The sequence below is a fragment of the Carcharhinus amblyrhynchos genome, chromosome 21 (assembly GCF_965287045.1).
Source record: "Carcharhinus amblyrhynchos chromosome 21, sCarAmb.v2.hapA, whole genome shotgun sequence".
Classification (NCBI taxonomy): domain Eukaryota; kingdom Metazoa; phylum Chordata; class Chondrichthyes; order Carcharhiniformes; family Carcharhinidae; genus Carcharhinus; species Carcharhinus amblyrhynchos.
In genome coordinates, this window is record NC_137344.1 from 8,742,004 (window position 1) to 8,759,408 (window position 17,405).

General features: G+C 48.4%; 1 protein-coding gene across 4 annotated transcripts in view; it reads right to left on the reverse strand.

The window, feature by feature from the left end:
* Positions 1–4,713: 4,713 nt before the first annotated feature.
* Positions 4,714–17,405, reverse strand: part of LOC145356621 (glucagon receptor-like) — a 111,120-nt gene continuing 98,428 nt past the window's right edge. For all 4 annotated transcript variants that reach the window (XM_080209440.1, XM_080209438.1, XM_080209439.1 and 1 more), the window contains 7 exons: positions 16,416–16,575; positions 14,881–14,941; positions 10,801–10,870; positions 10,616–10,704; positions 8,744–8,882; positions 6,319–6,360; positions 4,714–5,522 (listed from right to left, as the gene is read on the reverse strand). In XM_080209440.1, the coding sequence (XP_080065566.1) occupies positions 5,211–5,522; positions 6,319–6,360; positions 8,744–8,882; positions 10,616–10,704; positions 10,801–10,870; positions 14,881–14,941; positions 16,416–16,575 (873 nt within the window). In that variant the 3' untranslated portion in view covers positions 4,714–5,210. The remainder of the gene's footprint in view (positions 5,523–6,318; positions 6,361–8,743; positions 8,883–10,615; positions 10,705–10,800; positions 10,871–14,880; positions 14,942–16,415; positions 16,576–17,405) is intronic.

Below are 17,405 nucleotides of genomic sequence, written 5' to 3' on the forward strand. Positions count from 1 at the left end.
GAGGGAAGTTATGGTCACCCGTCCAATCGGGAACTGAAGCCACTGAGAAGTGGAGAGGGAGGGTAAGAGAGTCCATTGACCCGTCCCCATGCCAACACCAATGGGCTTAACTCAATGGGTTTAGAATGTGTAAAGGGAGGCGGGAGCCCGGGTCAGGAGGCGGGAGCCCGGGTCAGGAGCGTGCTCAGTGAAGCGACATCTATCAGTCAATTACACAATGCCCAATTTCGACACATCGGGGGGGGGGGCTGATGGAAGGGAGATCACTATTTTAAAGGTGGTTAAACCTGGCACAATTGGCCAAGTGCCCATTACAGAGTTGGCCCAGCTTTGCTTCCTGGAGACTTATAGAATCACAGAATCCCTACCGTGCAGAAGGAGGTCATTCGGCCCATCGAGTCTGCACTGACCACTAATCCCACCCAGGCCCTATCCCCCTAACCTCATATATTTACCCGAGCTAGTCCCCCTGACACCAAGGGGCAATTTAGCATGGCCAATCCATCCAACCCGCATATTTTGGACTGTGGGAGAAAACTGGGGCACCCGGAGGAAACCCACCCAGACGCGGGGAGAATGTGCAAGCTCCACACAGACAGTGACCCAAGCCGGGAATTGGATCTGGATCCCTGCCGCTGTGAGGCAGCAGTGCTAACCATCGTTGCGCTCTATACTTCTCTTTGGGTGGCACGGTGGCACAGTGGTTAGCACTGCTGCCTCACGGCACCAGGGACCCAGGTTCAACTCCCGGCTCGGGTCACTGCCTGTGTGGAGTTTGCATGTTCTCCCCGTGTCTGCGTGGGTTTCCTCCGGGTGCTCCCGTTTCCTCTCACAGTCCAGAGGTGTGTGGGTTAGGTTGATTGGCCGTGCTAAGTTGCTCCTAGTGTTAGGGGATTAGCAGAGTAAATATGTGGGGTTACAGGGATGGGGCCTGGATGTGATTGTGGTGGGGTGCAGACTTGATGGGCCAAATGGCCTCCTTTTTCACTGTAGGGATCCTATAATGGTGTCAATGCAGTCCCCAATGCAGGGCCACAGACCACACCACCAGGACCATGTCGGGGGATCACCCACAGGGCACATATGTCCCTCACGCCCAGATATTTTACTGTAACATCTCAACACAATTTCTCTCCGACGCGACTCGCTTAGGTTATTTGTCAAAGATCAACAGCTAGGTTTGCAGACGGAGGAACAGCAGAAAGCTTGTCTGAGCCCCTTCATTTTCAGAGAATCTTACATCAGACGGAGGCCATTCAGCCCGCAGTGCTAGCTCGCCGAAGGTGCAATCAAATTACTCCCATCCCCATTCCACATGAGCCAGCGGATCTTTTCCTTCTCAAATATTCCATCTTATTCTATAATCCCTTCAGGCAGTGCCTTCCAGCTCGCCATCAACTTGCTGTGTATTAAAATCTCATTCCATTTTGTGCAACACTCACGCCCCCATCCACTCCACTCCCCCCATTCTCCATCCCCTCACCCTGCACCGTCTTCCTGTTCTGAATTACCGGGAACCCCAGTCTCTGGTTAACGGCCCTCTTGTTCGTGAAAATAGGATTCTCTGTCCCCACTCGCCAAAAATCTTCCACAATCTTTAACCACCCCTCGGTATCTGGGAACACCACCAACTGGAAGTTGCATTCCGAGCCGCTCGCCATCCTGACTTGGAAACGTACGTCAAAATCCTGGCGTTCAGTCCCTAACAGCGCCGTGGGCGTACCTACACCTCAGAGGCTGCAGTGATTCGAGAAGACGGCTCACCTTCTCAAGGGCAACTAGGGGCGGGCAATAAATATTGGTCCAGATAGTGATGTCCACATCTCACAAATGAGTATAAAAAAAGCTCTTCCGTTGAATGAGTCGCTGTTTGCGTGTCTGTACCACTGCGTGTGTGTGTGTGTGTGTGTGGGGCTCGGATTTCTGGTCCGTGGGGCATGAGTTCATGGGGCCCTGCTCGAGGTCAGGCCTGGAATACAATTTCCTGCTAGCCGGCCAGTTACTGGGTAACCGGCCTGGGAAAGGCTCAGCGCCGGAGGGAGGCGGGGGGTGAGGCTGAGGAAAGGATGGGTGCCAGGCTGCAGTTTGTAACGAGCTCCCTCGGGGGGCGGGGGGGGAGCCAGTGCTGACCCAGGGAGCCAGAGACCTGTCAATAACTAAAAGCGATTCGGAGAGTGTCTCGGCAGCACACTCACATTAAGCCCAGTCCCCCACACGCCCTGTTTGATGTTATTTCGGTGCGGATGGTTTATCCCACCCTGGTTGAAGCAGAAGCGTAAAGGCCATGTGGCCGTTCGGCCCATCCGCCAACTGGTGAAGCAGACGGGTCGGACAAAACTCCGTTCAATTGGCTCCTTAATGGGCTGAATCGGCTGCTTGATTATTGGCGGGTACGTTTCCCGCTCTCACACGCACCCACGGACTAAAATATTGGCCGGAGCTCCACCACCCCACCCACCATGGAATCAGCGCAGGCCGGGATCCGACAACGGGAATCTCCGTTTATCTCCGGTGGGAATTTCCAGTCTCGTCCGAGTCTATTGTGCCAGTGTATGAGTGTGTGTGAGTTTGCAAGTGTGTGAGTGTGTGTGGGTGTGTGCAATGATGGCAGGACACACGCCCCTCCTTCTTTTGCCCAATTTCACAGGCCTCTTGGCCGCCCAAGCAACGTTCCATTCTGGTGTGTGGGTGTGAGTGCGTGTGCACATGTGTGTGCTGTGTATGTATGTGTGTGCATGTATGCGTGTGTGTGCGTGCATGTATGTGTTCACATGTGTATGTGCGTCCATGTGTGTGTATTTGTGTGCATGTGTGTGTGCACACGTGTGCTGTGTATGCATGAGTGTGCACATATGTGTGTGTGCGTGCATGTACGTGTTCACATGCGTGTATGTACGTGCATATGTGTGCATGTGTGTGTGCACGTGTGTGCTGTGTATGTGTGTGCACGTATGCATGTGTGTGCATGCATGTTTGTGCATGTACATGTGTGCGTGCCTGTGTGCACATGTGCTGTGTATGTATGTGTGTGCACGTATGCACATGTATGCGTGCATGTACATGTTCACGTGTGTGTGCACGCATATGTTTACGTGTGTGTGCACGTGTGTGCTGTGTATGTATGTGTATGCATGTACATTGTGTGTGTATGTGTACCTGTGTGCATACATGCTGATTATTTTTGTATTATGATCCCTTACATTGTAATTTCTAAGGCATGTTTCCAACTCTTCACTAGTTTCAGTGAGAACGTTGCTTTATAACTCGGATTGCTGCCCTTCCGAGTTTTATGGAGTTGAACATTGGAATGCTGGCTATGAACGGTGTAAATGTCATCAACCCCCAAATCACCCGTCTCCCAGGAACCTTCAATATCTTCATATCCAGTGAAGATTGGTCAGTTTTTGTTTAAGACGGGTAGACTTTGTTGCATTTGAATGTTAAAATGTAGAAGCTTCATTTTCAGCTTTGCCAGAGTCAGGGCAGGTCATTAATAACAAGGAATGTTCACAGTTGGGGCGTGTAGCGGTTCAGATATAATCCCACACACACACACATCCACTCTGCCATCCTTCAGCACATTCAACAGGAACTCCAAGCCTGTGATATCTTCCTGAGTCACCCACACAAAACACCAACCCAGATCAAACACCTTGTTCACGTGAGGCTGACTTATTGCTCAGTAACATACACAAGTGCATGCATGTACACACACACACATGCAGACAAACATGCACACACACAAAACAGCATGCATGTACACACACACGCAGACAAACATGCACACATATGCACATATACAAGAGCATGCATGTTCACACACACACGCAGACAAACATGCACACAAACTGCATGCATGTACACACACACACAGACAAACATGCACATATATGCACATATACAAATGCATGCATGTACACATACACACGCGGACAATCATGCACACACCACAGCATGCATGTATACACACAAATGCACACATAAACACATGCACACACATGCTTACAAATACACAAATGCATATGCACACACACAAATGCACACACACATACACAGAACCACAGATACTCTCACACATGCACACACATATGCAAACATACAATGGCACGGTAGCACAGTGGTTAGCATTTTTGTCTCACAGCTCCAGGTACACGGGTTCAATCTCAGCTCGGGTCACTGTCTGTGTGGAGTTTGCACGTTCTCCCCGTGTCTGCGTGGGTTTCCTCCGGGTGCTCCCGTTTCCTCCCACAGTCCAAAAAATGTACTGGGTTAGGTGCGTTGGCCGTGCTAGATTCTCCCTCAGTGTACCCGAACAGGTGCCGGAGTGCGGCGACTTGGGGAATTTCACAGTAACTTCATTGCAGTGTTAATGTTAGCCTACTTGTGAAAATAATAAATAAAACTAAACTTAAAAAAACTTCCACACACGTGTGTACGCATACACACACACACACACACACACACACACACACACACACACACACACACACACACACACACACACACACACACACACACACGATGCCTACTTTAGATTTAGCCTGGCTTTGAACAGTTACATCAATAGGGTTAAGGGAAATCAAGGTTAAAATGACTCCTCTGTGTTTTGGTTGTAGCCTCACCAAGCCCTCCCTTCGCCCCCCTCCCCCTTTCACCCGCTCCCCCGCCCCCCCAACGCCCCACACTCCCAACCACCACCTCGTTCCTCCCCCTTGTTAAAAGCTACCTAATGACAGTTTGAACATTGCAGTTCTTTTCTTTGGGATCTGGTTGGGATATTGAAAGTCCGTAAGGATCCGTCTTCCGATCCGGCAATCGGTGCGGTGTAAAGTGCCATCTTACAGCCTTCCACTCTTACCCACGAGGCAGACATCGCTTTTGATCACTCTTGCCTGAAGAAATGTTTTATTAATGCAACTTTTTTGTTTCCAAAAAAAAAATAAAGAGAGACGTGGACTGGGGTCACACAGCCAGCCACTCAGTCAGTCACAGGGGTGGCAGGAAGATTGTTCGGAGAACAAGGGGAACTCCCAAGGGTACAGGCCCAACGTTCCTCCAGGTTTGGCAGCAAGCGTTCCATGCAATGAAAATTGGTGAGTTCCTCTCAGCTTTCCATTAACAATGATAAGATTTCCCAAGTTTTCCCTTGGGCTCACGATCAGCTCCTCCTCATACGTCCCAGGCTGGCCACGGCGTATCCGACCTTCCTGTTAGCAATGACTCTCCACCAAGTCCGCCGACCTTTGTTCTGTTTCTTTGAGGGATTCGGAGCGACCCAGCTTCTCCCTCAGAGTTATTTGTTCAGAGGACAGCTCGGCCTTTTCAACATAAGGAGGTGTGGGTTCCACAGTGAGGTTAGTCTCGCCGGTGCTGTTGTGACAGTTGTTGACCAGCTTGTGTTTCTCCAGGTTGACACTCCCGTTCCTCACGTGCTGAGGTTGGCTGTACGTGTGTCTGTACTCCTCCTCAATGTCCTGCCCCAGTTTCCACCTTTTCCACTTCTTCAGGAGTTCCGACTGCACCTGGAATGGGATCATGGAAAGCAGTGAAAATTAATAATGGGTTAGAAGCGGGAGAAATACTGACAAAGGGGCTGTGTGGGAGGGAGGCGGGAATTACAGAGAGGTGAGTGTGCGCGAGGGAGGGGGGAGATACTGAGGGAGAGACTGTGCGTGAGGGAGGTGTGAGATATTGAGAGAGGTGAGTGTGCACGAGGGAGGTGTGAGATACTGAGAGAGGTGAGTGTGCGTGAGGGAGGTGTGAGATACTGAGAGAGGTGAGTGTGCGCGAGGGAGGTGTGAGATACTGAGAGAGGTGAGTGTGCGCGAGGGAGGTGTGAGACACTGAGAGAGGCGAGTGTGCGCACCAACCTGAGATGGGAGGGAGTTCACCCAAAACAACATCACTAAAACTGATTATTCAATTGCTTATTGCATTGATGGGATCTGCCTGTGCACTGCCACCTTCCCCTACATTACGGCAACAATTCTGCTTCATGGGGTGTGTTGGGCTGTGCTGAGGGTCACAGAGCAAACTCCCTCTTTGTTTATCTACACTGAGGATAAGAAAGCCTAGCGTATCTCCTGCTCTCTCTTTACTGATGCCATGTTAGAGAAGGGGGGATAGCCTCTCCCTCCTGCCCACACACTGCCCAGCCTTCCCACCCATCGTGCCCCCATGAGATAGGCCTCTCCATGGGAGATTCAAATCAGCTGGGTTTAACAGCTTCTGACAAAGGCACGGGACAATTGAGTGTCACTCAGCTTTCCCGGCCCAGAGGTGATCTCAATGGAGAAGAATAAATACCCATTATCTTACCTCCCTGTTAACGAAACAATATAATATGGCCACCAGCATACCCTGCGAGGAAGGAAAGAAGATTGAGATCAGTATCTCTGCTAAGTCACTGCTCCATTGTACCCATGACAAATACAACAGCACAGTGGTATTGTCACTGGGCTATTAATCCAGGGATCCAGAGCAATGCTCTGTGGATCCAGGTTCAAATCCCACCACGGCAGATGGTGAAATATGAATTCAATAAAAATCTGGAATTAACAGTCTAATGATGACCAGGGCACCATGGTGGCACAGTGGTTGGCATTGCTGCCTCGCAGCTCCAGGGACCAGGATTCAATTCCGGTACTGAGTGACTGTGCAGAGACTGCACATTCACCCCATGTCTGCATGGGTTTTCTGCGGGTGATCCACTCACAGTCCACAGATGTGCGGATTAGTGGATTGGCTGCTTAATGTCCCAAGATACGTGGGGTAAGTACATGGAGTTATGGGGATAGGGTGAGGAAGCAGGGGGTGGGCCTGGGTAAGATACTCAAAGGGCTGAATTGCATTGAAGGGATTCTATGACCATTGTCAATTGTCTTAAAAACCCATCTGGTTCACTAATGTCCTTTAGGAAAGGAAATCTGCTGTCCATACCTGGTCTGGCCGATATGTGACACCCGATCATTGAATTCCTCCAGTACAGAAGGAGGTCATTCAGCCCATTGAGTCTGTACCGACCACAATCCCACTCAGGCCTTATTCCCATAACCCCACACCTTTACCTTGTTAACGCCCCTGACACTAAGGGGCAATTTAGCTTGGCCAATCAGCCTAAACCACACATCTTTGGGCTGTGGGAGGAAACCAGAGCACCCGGAGGAAACCCATGCAGACATGGGGAGAATGTGCACATTCCACACAGACACTGATCCAAGGCTGGAATTGAACCTGGGTCCCTGGTGCTGTGAGGCAGCAATGCTAGTCATTTGTGCCACCATGCCACCCCTATGTGGTTGACTTTCAACTGCCCTTGGACAATTGGGGATGGGGAATAAATGCTGGCCAGCCAGCGACACAAAGATGAATTTTTAAAAATCCCATTCCCCTGCTCTTTCCCCCAGTGCTTTGAAAATTTGTCCTTGCCAACTAAGTATCCAATTGCTTTTTGAAATCTGTTTCCAGTTCATTTCAGGCAGTGTAGGAATCTGTTGTATTCTCTGTCTCCCCTTGGGATTATTTTTCCATTATCTTAAACATTTCCATTCCTGGTTTGGATACGATGGCCAGCGCTCCTACTCTCCAGCCAGAGGCCATGGAAGATGGCAAGCACTGGGGGGAAGATACAAATTGATTGGCATCACATCCACAAACATCCATTCCCCCCAACGCTCGGTAGCAGCAGTGTGTACTATCTACACGATGCACTGCAGCAGTTCACCAAAGATCCTTAGGCAGCACCTTCCAAACCCATGACCACGTTTATCTAGAAGGACAAGAGCAGCAGATACATGGGAACACCATCACCTGCAAGTTCCCCTTCAAGCCACTCGCCGTCCTGACTTGGAAATATATCGCTATTCCTTCACAGTCACAGGGTCAAAATCCTGGAATTCCCTCTCTAACTGGTTAACCCCAGCACGTGGAGTGCAGCAATTCAAGAAGGCAGCTCACCATCACCTTCTCAAGGGGCAATAAGGGATGGGTAATAAACGCTGGCTAACCAGCGATTGTCCACCTTTAGGTTAAAGAGACCAATGGCTCTCTGTTAGACACAGAAACTCATCTCCCAATGAGACTGTCTGCAGCAACTGTTTAAAGAGGTTGAATAACCAGACAGCGTTCTGATCCTGTGTCCATTAGATGGCCTTGTGGCTCGATGGGTAATAACCCTGCCTCTGAGCCAAGAGATCTGAGTTCAAGTCCCACTCCCGGACTCAATAGTCAAGGAAGATGTGTTCATAATGTGTTCAAACAGGTTGGACACTGACTTCTAAATACTTTCAATACACTGCTGTGGCAGGCAGTGAGAGACCCCTGGTCTGCCACATCATGGAAAGAAAGTTGGAGCTCTACCCATAGCTCCAGGTTGCAAGTTGTACGTGATACATCTTGCCACAGTCACTTGAAGTAAGGCTACATTAACACTGCAATGAAGTTGCTGTGAAATTCCCCGAGTCACCACAGCTTTGGCGCCTGTTCGGATCAATGCACCTAACCAGCACAGTCTTTCAGATTGTGGGAGGAAGCCAGAGCACCCGGAGGAAACCCACGCAGACACGGGGAGAATGTGCAAACTCCACACAGACAGTGACCCAAGCCGGGAATCGAACCCGGGTCCCTGGCGCTGTGCTAACCACTGTGCCTTGGACTCCCTGAGTGAACGATGACACTCGCCATCACCCGTTAGTCAGAAAGGTAAACGAACAAATTACTGATGATTCGAAAGAAGTAAAAATACCTGAAAGGAATTTAGAAACAAGTCGAAGAAAAGCTTGACGTGTCGAAGTGTACCCTGGGCGTGCTCATCTGTGATGAAGGCAAACACCACCTCGTGAATCCCCAGCAATGGGATCAGGGTTAGCGTAGACTTTGCCAGCCTGGGGAGAGGAGGGAAGGAGGTTAGACAATCTGGGAGAAGCAGAAGATCAAATGGAGCTGCAGTGACATTCTCATCTCCTCCACAGTGAGATTCATTTAGAATATCTTCACACACACTCTTAGTGAGGAAGATGCAATGAGGACAGAGATTCAGAGTCATAGAGGGTTACAGCATGGAAACAGCCCTTCGGCCCAACTTGTCCATGTCGCCTAATTTTTACCACTAAACTAGTCTCAATTGCTCACATTTGGCCCATATCCCTCTATACCCATCTCGCCCATGTACCTGTCTAAATGCTTTTTAAAAGACAAAACTATACCCGCCTCTACTACTACCTCTGGCAGCTTGTTCCAGACACTCACCACCCTCTATCTGAAAAAATTGCCCCCAGACCCTTTTGTATCTCTCCCCTCTCACCTTAAACCTATGCCCTCTAGTTTTAGACTCCCCTACCTCTGGGGACAGATATTGACTATCTAACTGATCTGTGCCCCTCATTACTTTATCGACCTCTATAAGATCACCCTAAGTCTCCTACGCTCCAGGGAAAAAAGTCCCACTCTTTCCAGCCTCTCCTTATAACTCAAACCCTCAAATCCTAGTAGCATCCTAGTAAATTTTTCCTCAATCCTACTATCTTAATAATATCCTTTCTATAATAGGGTGATCAGAACTGTACACATATTCCAAGTGTGGCCTCACAACTTCAACAAGACGTCCAAACTCAATGTTCTGGCCAATGAAACCAAGCATGCCGAATGCCTTCTTCGCCACCCTGTCCATCTGTGACTCCACTTTCAAGGAGTTATGAACCTGTATCCCTAGATCTCTTTGTTCTATAACTCTCCCCAATACCCTACCATTAACAAAGTAAGTCCTGCCCTGATTCGATCTACCAAAATGCATCACCTCACACTTATCTAAATTAAATTCCATCTGCCATTCGTTGGCCCACTGGCCCAATTGATCAAGATCCCATTGCAATCCTAGATAACCTTCTTCCCTGTAGGTAGAGGGGGGATGAGGAGAAGGAGATGAGGAGGGATGAAAAGGGGCAGATAAGGAGAGAAGGGATGAAGAGGGAAATGATGAGAAAGAGGAGATGATTTGAGTTAATTTATTATTGTCACATGTATTAGTATACAGTGAAAAGTATTGTTTCTTGCACACTATACCGAGAAAGCATACAGTTCATAGAGAAGGAAAGGAGAGAGTGCAGAATATCTTGTTACAGTCATAGCTCTGGTGTAGAGAAAGAGCAACTTAATGCAAGGCAGGTCCATTCAAAGTCTTACAGCAGCAGGGAAGAAGCTGTTCTTGAGTCGGTTGGTACGTGACCTCAGACTTTTGTACCTTTTTCCCGATGGAAGAAGGTGGAAGAGAGAATGTCCGGGGTGCGTAGGGTCCGTGATTATGCTGGCTGCTTTGCCAAGGCAGCGGGAAATGTAGACAGAGTCAGTGGATGGGAGGTTGGTGAGGAGGAGAAGAATGAGGAGTGGAGAATGAGGAGGGGGAGATTGAGGGCGGGAGGGCTGTAAAGGAGAGGGATGAGGAGAATGAGGTGTGAAGGGGAGTTGTGGAGGAGAGAAATGAAGAGGAGAGGGCTGTGGAGCAGGATGAGGAGTGAGTGATGAGGAGGTGAGGGGAAGGGAAGGGAGGAACGTGATGGATGAGTGAAAGGAGAGATCGGAAAGGGGGGAATATTGATAGAAGTGAGACAGAAAGGCTTACCTGAATTTATAATCCGTGTACCTCATCTGGTGAGCTCGAAGCTTGGATACTAAGATATGAATAATTCTGATAAAAATGAAGAAATTGATCTGAAAAATAAGATAACGGAATGGGACAAGGATAAATGTTTGCTTTCCTGTTGAACTTTTACAAAGTGAAGAGTGGTGAAGTATTGTCCTCAGTACCAGTATGGACAGCAGGATGGGCGAACGGATAATCCACCAGTAGGCCATGTTCTCATTTGTTGTCCAGCACCTGGAGAGAAACGAGATGTTGCTGAGCTTCAGATTAAAAAGCAGGAAACCTGACCCCAGCTCCCCTACTTCCAACACCTCCCCCCACCCCCGGAATCATCAACTCAACTCCCCCCAGCTTCTCCCACCACAGAGAGGCACCGTCTGCTGCTCAGTGCGAAGATTGTCAGATTCCCTGCTTGGTTTCTTTGTCTAGAGAATTGAATCCATGGACAATTAGGAAAGATCACTGCGGACAGTGAGCATGCCTGAGTGGGTGGTCACTATACTGCAAACAATAAAATCTCCATGATCTTTGGACTCCTGCTCTGGACAAATGTTAATATGTTCCAGAATGTTCTGATCAAGGATCCATCCCCTTTGGGTCAATATCTTATTAATCCCATTGTTGAGGTTTAATGGCAGCCGGCATAATCAAGGACCCCTCACACCCCGGATATTCTTTTCTACCACTTTCTATCAGACAAAAGGTACAAAAGTCTGAGGTCACGTACCAACTGACTCAAGAACAGCTTCTTCCCTGCTGCTGTCAGACTGTTGAATGGACCTACCCCGCATTAAATTGATCTTTCTCTACACCCTAACTATGACTGTAACACTACAATCTGCACTCTCTCCTTTCCTTCCATATGCTTTGTCTGTTATAGCAGGCGAGAAACAATACTTTTCACTGTATACTAATACATGTGGCAATAATAAGTCGAATCAAATTTGATTGTTAAACAGGTATTGGGTATTTGTATAGTTATAAATGGGGGCGGCTGGGACGCAAGTGGGTGGGTTTATGGGGATAGGGCCTGGATGGAATTGTGGTCAGTGCAGAGACGATGGGCCAAATGGTCTCCTTCTGCTCTGTGAGACTCTGATGATGATGATTGACAATCAACTAAGTCAATAAACTCTCCCCAGCAAAGAAAGCTGCTGTGTCTTAGTTTTCACTTCACCAACCAGCGTGGGTTCAGTTAACATTCATTAATTTGGTTAACATTCGTCATTTAATTCGGAGGAGTAGCAGCAATTTTGGCACTCGATGCATTTAAGGGAAATGTACAAAAACACACGAGAGAATGGAATGGGAGGGTATATTGGTGGCGTGAGATGTGGGGGTGTTGGAGATGGCTCGTATGGAGCTGAATGGTCTGTAAATGCTGTGTAATGCAGCATGATGGCACAGTGGTTGGCACTGCTGCCCCACAGCACCAGGGACCCAGGTTCAATTCAGGTGTGGAGTCTGCATGTTCTCCCCATGCCAGTGTGGGCTTCCTCCGGGTGCTCCCACACTCCAAAGATGTGTAGGCTAGGGGGATTAGCCATGGTAAATATGTGGAATGACAGGGATAGGATGGGGTAGGAGGCTTGGGTAAGATGCTCTGTAGAGTGTCAGTGCAGATTCAATAGCCTCCTTCTGCACTGTAAGGGTTCTATGATTCTATGTAATACTTGTTAGAAGATGCAAAATGATCAAATAGAATCGATGCTTCTGTTCAAATGATGAAATGGAATGAAGTCAATGAGACCGGCTGCCCAGCCTCTATCCACCCTCCAACCCCACACTGGGGCAGCACAGTGGTTAGCATTGCTGCCTCACAAAGTCAGGGTCCCGGGTTCAATTCCTGGCTTGGGTCACAGTCTGTGCAGAGTCTGCACATTCTCCCTATGTCTGCGGGTTTCCTCCAGGTGCTCCAGTTTCCCCCCACACTGTGAAAATAGATAAGTCCCCTGGGCCAGATGGGATTTATCCCAGGATTCTCTGGGAAGCTAAGGAGGAGATTGCAGAGCCTTTGGCTTTAATCTTTATGTCGTCATTGTCTACAGGAATAGTGCCAGAAGACTGGAGGATAGTAAATGTTGTCCTCTTGTTTAAGAAGGGGAGTAGTGACAACCCTGGTAATTATAGACCAGTGATCCTTACTTCTGTTGTGGGCAAAGTTTTGGAAAGGATTATAAGAGATAGGATTTATAATCATCTAGAAAGGAATAATTTGATTGGGAAAGTTAGCACAGTTTTGTAAAGGGTAGGTCGTGCCTCACAAACCTTATTGAGTTTTTGAGAAGGTGACCAAAGAGGTGGATGAGAGTAAAGTAGTTGATGTGGTGTACATGGATTTCAGTAAAGTGTTTGATAAGGTTCCCCATGGTAAGCTACTGCAGAAAATACGGAGGCATGGGATTGAGGGTGATTTAGTGGTTTGGATCAGGAATTGGTTCGCTGCAAGAAGACAGAGGGTGGTAGTTGTTGGGAAATGTTCATCCTGGAGTTTAGTTACTAGTGGTGTAGCACAAGGATCTGTTTTGGGGCCACTGCTGTTTGTCATTTTTATAAATGAACTGGATGAGGGCGTAGAAGGATGGGTTAGTAAATTTGTGGATGACACTGAAGTTGGTGAATTGTGGACAGTGTGGAAGGATGTTGCAGGTTACAGAGGGACATAGATAAGCTGCAGAGCTGGGCTGAGAGGTGGCAAATGGAGTTCAATGTGGAAAAGTGCGAGGTGATTCATTTTGGAAAGAGTAACAGGAATACAGAGTACTGGGCTAATGGAAAATTACTTGGTAGTGTGGATGAGCAGAGAGATCTCGGTGTCCATGTGCATAGATCCCTGAAAGTTGGCACCCAGGTTGATAGGGTTGTTAAGAAGGCATACAGTGTGTTAGCTTTTATTGGTAGAGGGATTGAGTTTCGGAGCCATGAGGTCATGTTACAGCTGTACAAAACTCTGGTACAGCCGCACTTGGAGTATTGCGTACAGTTCTGGTCACCACATTATAGGAAGGATGTGGAAGCATGGGAAAGGGTGCAGAGGAGATTTACCAGGATGTTGCCTGGTATGGTGGGAAGGCCTCACGAGGAAAGTCTGAGGAACTTGAGGCTCTTTTCGTTAGAGAGAAGATTAAGAGGTGACTTAATAGAGGCATATAAGATGATCAGAGGATTAGATAGGGTGGACAGTGAGAACCTTTTTCCTCAGATGGTGACAGCTAACACAAGGGGACATAGCTTTAAATTGAGGGGTGATAGATATCGGATAGATGTCAGAGGTAGATTCTTTACTTAGAGAGTAGTAAAGGCGTGGAATGCCCTGCCTGCAGCAGTAGTGGATTCACCAACATTAAGGGCATTTAAATGGTCACTGGATAAACATGTGGATGATATTGGAATATGTAGGTTAGATGGGCTTTAGATTGGTTTCACAGGTCGGTGCAACATCGTGGGCCAAGGGGCCTGTACTGTACTCTAATGTTCTATGTTCTATGCTCACAGTCCGACAGATGTGCTGGTTAGGCACATTGGCTATGCTAAATTCTCCCTCAATGTACCTGGAAAGGTGCCAGAATGTGGCGACTAGGGGATTTTCACGAATGTAAGTCTACTTGTGACACCAAGAAAATAAACTTTAAATATCCCAGTAAAGAGAACACAGAATTTAGAACATTTACTGACAGTCCATACATAAAGCTCTCCCATAAGACCTCGATTTAAACTTAGAAGGCGCTGAGATGTGTGAGATTGAAGTGTCGCCAGGAGCAGTTAAAACTAGTGAATGGATGAGTTTTGAGATAGAACTGCTTCAATTTTTAACTAGTGATTACTCCAGCTACATTATCCTTTGAGCAGTCTGTCCATGGAGATCTTCCTTTAACACTGCAGGAGATATTTATTCACTCCCACCTACTCGAAGAGCTTCTGAGGAATATGGCATTCCCTACACATATATGATTGTACCCCATTCCAATGGAGGATGAGCATAATGTGTGTGGGTGCATACACACTCTACCCTTTCACATCTAGGCCCAGGGGTCGAGTCTCTAACTCTCCTCACTGGGGCGAGAGGATTCACCCTTTCCTTTCTGGGGGTCACTGAGCGAAACCTCGCCTGGTTTCAGTCACCTCCATCACTGAAAAGTTCCGCTTGGAATGATCTGGATTGAGGTGCCTGAGGGAAACGGGTGGGTGGTGTTCAAGGTGAGGCCTGCTCCTGGAATGTGCACGCAAGTCGCAGGTCAACTTACCCAGTATTTTCAAATAAATACTTGACGACCACCCAAGGAACAACAAATAAGACCGGGGATCCTGCAAAGCAATGTGAAAGAGCAGAATTTGGGTTATTGTTGAATTAAACAGAGAATGGTTTGAAGAGTGAATTTGGTTAACATTATTGGGCCTACTCTTTGGAAAAGACCAACCATGCTCTAATCCACTTAGCCCCTCATTTGCAGGAATGGACAGTGATTGGCAGGTGGCATTTGAGATGGTGGCAACCGCAATCCTGATCTTAGCCATGCCCAAACGCCTGTACTTTCCAGAATGTTCTTTGAGCGGATTTCATGAGCAGTTGTCCGAGCTGATCTTTCTTTACCCAGGAGCACTGGGAACACTGACTGTCTGCGGCTCAACTCAGCCACTCAAACACAGGCCAGACTGAACCCCAGATCACCCCATCAAGAAGCACATTTACTAAGACGTCAGGACACCCCAGAGTGGACATGCGGGTCTCTGTCAATGATTCCTGTAAGCACAGGATGCCTCACAGTGCCAGGGATCTGGGTTCGATTCCAGCCTTGGGTGACTGTCATGGACTGTGCACATTTCCCCGTGTTTCCTCCAGGGCTCTGGTTTCCTCCCACAGTCCAAGGATGTGCCGGTTAGGTGCATTGGCCATGCTAAATTGCCCCTTAGTGTCCAATGATGTGCAGGTTAGGTGGATTGGTGATGCTAAATTGCCCCTTAGTGTCCAAGGATGTGCAGATTAGGTATATTGGCCATGCTAAATTGCCCTTAGTGTGCAAAGATGTGCAGGTTAGGTGAATTGGCCATGCTAAATTGCCCCTTAGTATCCAAGGATGTGCAGGTTAGATGAATGAGCATGGTAAATTGCCCCTTAATGTCCAAACACGTGTAGGTTGGGTGGATCGGTTATGCCAAATGCATGGGGTTACGGGGATAGGGCAGGGGGAGGGTAGGGCCTGGGTGGGATGCTTGTTTGGAGTGTTGGTGCAGACTCGATGGGCTGGATGGCCTCTTTCTGCAGTGTAGGAATTCTATGGATTCTATGGTCCTTGGGGGATTTGCAGTGCTGATATTCACGAGGTATTTCCATTAGAATGAAACAGCTGAAACCCTCCATCCTGGCTATGGGGAGTTGCAAGTTCCAACTAGTAAACCGGTGAGAATGTTAGGATCAAGATCCACTGATCCAAAAGACTGTATGTTTTCAAGATTAGATTTGGCAGTCGGGGCCAAGGGGATCAAAGGATACGGGATGGGGAAGGGGAGGGGGGAGGCAAGAACAGGCTATTGAGTTGGATGATCAGTCATGATCATAATGAATGGTGGAGCAGGCTCGAAGGGCCAAATGGCCTCCTCCTGCTCCTATATTCTATGTTTGTAGCACTGATTCATTTTGAAGTTCTGAGGGTACTTTACAATTGGTCACTATATGATCACGACCGATGGTCTGTTAATGGCTGCCCCCCTTTGCAGTCCTGATCCCACCCAAACACCCCCAGGCAACAATGCAGTCGACAAGAGTGAAGAGGGCACCCACCCCAGCCAACACATAAATAAATATTGAAGTAGCTCTTCTCAGAGAAGACAGCGATGACCAACAGATTGTGTAAGTAGATTCCTTCGATCAGCAGCCAGTAGTAATTGGCCCCAATGCAATACTGCATCAGCACCTGCGCAGTCCTGCATCCCGCTGCAGTCTGGAAGGAAACAAACAGGGATAAGAAACTGGAGGATGGGTGTGTGGCTGTAAAATGTAGACTGAACTTCAATGTAGAAAGAACAAAGAGAACAGGAATAGACCATAGATTCCCTACAGTGCAGAAGTAGACCATTCGGCCCATCGAGTCTGCACCAACACAATCCCACTCAAGCCCTATCCCCATAACCCCATGCATTTACCCCCGCTAGTCCCCCTGACACTGAGGGGCAATTTAGCATGGCCAATCAACCTAACCCGCACATCTTTGGACGTTGGGAGGGAAACCAGAGCACCCAGAGGAAACCCACGCAGACACGGGGAGAATGTGCAGACTCCACACAGACAGGAATCGAACCGGGGTCCCTGGCGCTATGAGGTAGCAGTGCCAACCACTGTCCCACCATGCTGCCCCACAGGGGTGCAAAGAACAAAGAAAACAACAGTACAGCACAGGAACAAGCCCTTCGGCCCTCCAAACCTGCACCCATCATGATGGCTGCCTAAACTAAAACCGTGTGCAATTATGGAGTCCGTACCCTTCCATTCCCACCCTATCCATGTATTCGTCCAGCTGTCCCTTAAATGCTGCTATTGCCACTGCTCCCACCACCTCCCCGGGCAGCGCGTTCCAGACATTCACCACCCTCTGTGTAAAAAACTTGCCTTGCACATCTCCTCTACGCTTTGTTAAACTTATGGTGCGGAGATGCTGGCGTTGGACTGGGGTGGGCACTGTAAGAAGTCTCGCAACACCAGGTTAAAATCCAACAGGTTTACTTGGAATCGCGAGCTTTCGGAGCGCTGCTCCTTCATTCGGTGAGTGGAGAG